The sequence below is a fragment of the Malania oleifera genome, chromosome 11, assembly GCF_029873635.1.
Source record: "Malania oleifera isolate guangnan ecotype guangnan chromosome 11, ASM2987363v1, whole genome shotgun sequence".
Classification (NCBI taxonomy): domain Eukaryota; kingdom Viridiplantae; phylum Streptophyta; class Magnoliopsida; order Santalales; family Ximeniaceae; genus Malania; species Malania oleifera.
In genome coordinates, this window is record NC_080427.1 from 55,715,774 (window position 1) to 55,721,047 (window position 5,274).

Sequence of the window (5,274 nt, forward strand, 5' to 3'; positions counted from 1 at the left end):
AAATTTAAGAGAGTTGAGGGTCTTGTGCAAAAAAATTAAATAGAAAAATGCAAAGCTTTAATTTCAATTAGTAATTAATTTTTACCATTTTTACGCGCTCTGTTTTATCGGAAGGATAAACTATTAAACTGTGCAGGACAGATTGCCTGTCCCGAATTTATGCGACCTTTACTGCCGGCATCTTCAGACTCCGCACATCTCCACCCTGATGTCCTAGAAAAACTATCTACTCGCTCTATAAAATTGCCACCTACACCTTAAAAAGGAGCAAGCGCACTCGGAAGACACGCAGGCGCCAAGAAGGGCGAGTACAATGTTCTGTTCCCCACTCGGCGCGTAGGTCAGACGTACTTATAGTACGAACAAATAGCCACCGTCGATACGGACAATAAAATAAACCTCCGCGAGTCGCCGGTCCATGAAAGCCCTTTTGAAATAAATTTACCATTCCCATATCTCGCGCAGCCAAACACGCGATTTTAATTCCAATTCCCAATTCGCAAATCCCAATTGGTATCTCTCGTCTTCCAGTTCCAGAAAACAAATCTCTCTCTCTCGCTCTCTCTCTCTCTCTAGTGGTGAGTAGTAGAATTCTGGAAAATGGGAAGGGGGGAAGCTGAAGAAGCATAAGCTGGAAAGCTCTGTTTTGTTCTTTAGGTACTCTTCGATTTCTATATTTTATGCTCTTGAGTATGTTATCGATTATATATACATGTTTCTCTTCGAATCTTTTGAGCTTATGGTTATTATTTTATGGATTAATGTCTGGGTGAGCTCGTTCTGTCGAAACCCAAAGCCCTAAAGTCGCGTTGGGTTGAGCTCTGTTGTTTCATGATATTTCTGTTTGTTTCAGCTGTGAAATCCGGGGGTGTTGATTTCCTCGAGGAAGGGAAAGAAAATCTGGATAGGGGTTTCCGAAAATGGAAACAGTTGACGGTAAGCTAGAAACCCCAGTAGACGGAAAAACCCTAGATGACTCGTCTTCTGCAACTGAACCGGTCAAGACCCGAGAGACCCCGCAAGGTCAAAAAGCCCTAAAAGCAGCTTCTGCAGCTACTGGTTTGGCTGGTCCGAGCCTTGCAGGAATCCACGGTAATGGTGTAAATGTTTCGGTTGGTAAAGAGGGGTTTTTGGGTGGTACTGAGGCGACGGATGATTCTTGTGGTAAGTGGGAAAATAAAAAGGAAGATGGATTAGGATTAGGGTTAGGGTTAGGTGATCCTTGTTCTTTGAAAAAGCAAGAAAATGGGTTGGGCTATTTATTGGGAGCTAAGAAGGAAGAAAATGGTATTGAAAAGAAAACTGTGGGTCATCGTTGTACGTTGAAAAATGAAGTGAAAGATGCTGGCAATTTGGGGAAGAGAAGTGGGTGTGAAGATGGTAGTGGTCGTGAAAATGGTAAGGGAAGCTTGCTGGAAAATGGGGAAGACCAAGGTGGAGAAGTTACGGAGATGCCTATTTCCCTGCCTGAGATGAATGACGAGAAGTATTTGAAGGGTGATGTGGATGATGAAAGTCATCATTTTTCTGTTGGTGACCTTGTATGGGGCAAGATTAGGAGTCATCCATGGTGGCCTGGACAGATTTATAATCCTTCAGATGCATCAGAGCATGCTGCGAAGTACAAGCAGAGGGATCGCCTTCTTGTGGCGTATTTTGGAGATGGTTCCTTTGCATGGTGCTACCCATCTCAGTTGGAACCTTTTGAGGAGAAGTTTGAATCAATGTCACAGCAAAGCAACTCCAAGAGCTTTGTCGATGCTGTACAGGAGGCTGTGGGTTTTATTAGTAGACTTGTGGAGTTGAAAATGACTTGCTTTTGTATGCCCAAAGAACATCTGTTAAGCCTTGATAGATCATTAGCTGTTAATGCTGGAATCAGGAAAGGAGCTTCTGTGCCCCGGGATGGAACTGGTAGACTTTCAGTTGCTCAGCATGAACCTGCAGTACTGCTTGCGAATCTGAGAAATATGGCACAAAGTGTCTCTGCAAGCAGTATGCTTGAGCTTGCAGTGTTAAAAAGTTGGCTTTCAGCTTTTTATTGTGCGAAAGGGGGCTACCAATTGCCCGTGTATCATGAACCACAATTAATTGTTGACCCCGAGTACAACAATAAGAATGCTTCAATGGACATCTGTGGCTTTATGGAAGTTCCAATTCAAGGTCCAAGTGAAGAACAGTGGCTTTCTGTACCAGTAGGTCCGGGATATGGCCAAACCAGTCAATCCCTGCTGCAAAAATGTTTAGAGATTTCAGAGGATAAGCTGAATCAAAGAAGGAAGCAGAAAAGCATGGCTGAACTTATGGGAGGGGACATGGATGTTGAACCTGAGAATAATGGGCTGGACACAGCAAAGGAAGGAACTCACTTGGGCAAAGTGGCATCAGCATCTGGAAAGAAAAAGAGAAAGGAGGGTGGCGAAGCTGGAAGCCCTAGCATTAATAAATTGACCTCTCCATTGGAAATGAGGAAGAGGGCCAAATTTTCAGGATTTTCTACGACTGCTGATGGAAAAAGTTCTAAAAGTAAGGGCAAAGAAGAATCCAAGAATGGCCTTGTGTTAAGTGGAAGGAAGAAGAAAAGTTCCAGTACTGAAGTTGACAGTGATATGGGCATAGAGGGAACTGAAAATTCTAAAAGTAAGGGCAACAAAGAAGTAAAAGAGGGCATTGTCTTTAGTGCAAGGAAGAAGAAGAAAGGTTCCAGTGCCGCAGATGATGGTGATAAGGACATGGAAGGAACTGAAAGAGGCAATGAGACAGCGCAAAGGCGAAGGAACAAAGTTTCCAGCCTTGAAAATGATGGTAGTGAGGCCAAAGAAGAAATCAAAAAGGGCTCTCTGTCGAGGGAAAGGAAAAGAAGCAAGTATTTATCCCCTCCATACACAACCAATCTAATTCAGAGGCAAATGCAGTCGAACACCAAGAGAGACTCAGGAACAAAATTCCTAAAAGTTTCTAATGTTGCTCATATAGGAGAGCAAATGAAAAGGGCTGCTGGCCAGCTTATTGGGTCCCCCCCAATTTTAAAGTGCAGCGGGGAGACATTTCAGAGGAAGCTCTCCAAAGAACTTGGTGTTGATTGTGACACAAGGGATGGTGCAAGTCCTGAAGCACTGAAGGAGGAAAACATGATCATTGACTTGAAGGAAAGTAGGGCATCCCCAAATGAAGTACTATATGAACTCCGGTCTGTAGCTGGCAATTTTCAATATTCAAAAGGAAACAAATCTCTTGATATGATCAGGAAATTCTTCTCCGTGTTCAGAAGCTCAATCTATCGGGAAGGATCTAACTATGAAGCGTACAACAAAAGTCGACCTGGTAGAAAGAGGAAGTCTTTAGACTCAGAGCCTGGGTCGATACTAAAAAGCCTGAAGCAGATTCACGACAATTCGTCTAGGCCAAAAACCCGGCAATCTAGGATTAAAAATAATGAAGAAAGGTCGGTAGGAAAAGACATGAATGAATCTCATGATCCTTCACAAGAAGGAAAAGTAAGGCGGCCCAGGGTTAAAAAGAACAAAGCAGCAAAGCTGGATGTTTCTAAAGTCAAGCAAGCTCCCTTGGCTTCAGCTGGGAAGATGAATGATAATAAAACTGATGGAAAAGCTTCATCTGCAGTCCTTTTTGTGTCATTTCCCCCAACAGTGTCTTTGCCGTCAAAGGATGATCTTATCACAATATATAGCAAATTCGGGGCTCTCAACGAGATGGAAACAGACATACTCTATAATTCTTTCTGTGGTCGAGTTGTCTTTGTAAGGACAGTGGATGCGGAAGAAGCCTTCAACAATTCAGTGAAGAGCAGTCCCTTTGGAACCACAAAAGTCAATTTTCGGCTCCGGTATCCCTCAGTTTCTTCTGGGACTAATGAAGATGGTGAAAATCTGCATATAATTGCTTCATGTCTGCCCGATGAAACCCCTCCAGATCCATCTGCTACCCAGTCTGCTAATGAAGCCTCAGAACTTGATTTCATTAAGCAGAAACTTGAGATGATGACATTGATGCTGGAAAAGTCTGACGGTCAAATATCGCAGGAGATGAAGTCTAGTTTAGAAGGTGAGATGAAAGGTCTCTTGAAGAAGGTAAGCACAATGGTCAAATCTTCATCATCTTAGATGAAGACAGTATAAGAGTTTTAGGGTGACGAGGAACATTTTGTTTTGATGATACTCTTTGATCCTTGTTGGGGTGGGAGGGGTATATCTTCCTTCCTCTTTTTGTGTTTGCATGTGTATGAATGTAGGGAGAGCTGTACTTCCATGTTTTAGCATCAGTACTCTATTTATCAGTCTATTTGGTACACAGTTTGGTCCTCATGTAGCAGCTGTAATTTGCATATGCATTTTCAATATAGAGTTTGTCAACAGCTCTCTCTCTCTCTCTCTCTCTCTCTCTCTCTCAAACAGAATATCAAATACAACCCTCTTTTAACCTCTCTATTTGCATAGCATGGTTAATCGTACGTTGAACATGTAGACAAAGTGCCTGCTATTGAGGTTCAAAACAGGGCCTGGTTGCTTGCTTATTGGAGGTCTGTTTTTAACTGTGAATGTTCTTCCTTTTTCGTGCCCTTCAATTAGCACAAATTTTCATTGATTATCATATAACTAGAAATCGCGCATTGAAGAATTTAAGTACAATACACCAAATGGAAGGTAGTTGTGTGAAGAAATAGACAGATTTTCAGTTTGTTCGTCTGCTTGTGCTTAATTTAACAAGTTTTCATATGGGCAAGGATTTTACTTGAAAACAGGAAAGGAAAGGAATGGAAAAGAAAATAAAGAAAAAATTTATTTTCTATTGCATTTTCTTTCTATATTAAATTCTATTAAAAATGGAAGTTTGTTTTTATAATTAAAAAATTGAGAAAAATAAAATATTAAGGATGTGTAAAATTAAAATTTTGTCCATGAACTTAATATATTTTTCATTTTCTTTTTTACTTTCTTTGATAACTAAACATAAAAACATAGATTTTTTGATTTTTTTTTTATTTTTTAAAATATTTTTTGAGTTGCAAATGGAGTTGAAGGAAAGAATAGAGATATTCATTTATTATCGTATAATTTCAATAAGATTAGTCTCACTAAGAAGTGAATTTTAAAAAATAATAATTAAGAAAAATTATTATAATTATTTCTATTTTATTATGATATTTTTTTTATATAATTTATTATCTTATATGCGAGGGTTCCTACATCATTTTAGACATGGGTAGGTAGGCCTGGCAAAACGGGCGGGCGGGCTGGGTTTGGACGAGTCACC

General features: G+C 40.5%; 1 protein-coding gene across 1 annotated transcript; it reads left to right on the plus strand.

Moving 5' to 3' along the window:
* The first annotated feature begins 417 nt into the window (after positions 1 to 417).
* On the plus strand, positions 418 to 4,375 carry LOC131168481 (PWWP domain-containing protein 3-like). The gene is made up of 2 exons (XM_058127939.1): positions 418 to 657; positions 854 to 4,375. The coding sequence occupies exon 2, from the start codon at positions 921 to 923 to the stop codon at positions 4,122 to 4,124; it is 3,204 nt and encodes a 1,067-aa protein (XP_057983922.1). The 5' UTR covers positions 418 to 657; positions 854 to 920; the 3' UTR covers positions 4,125 to 4,375.
* Positions 4,376 to 5,274: the final 899 nt, after the last annotated feature.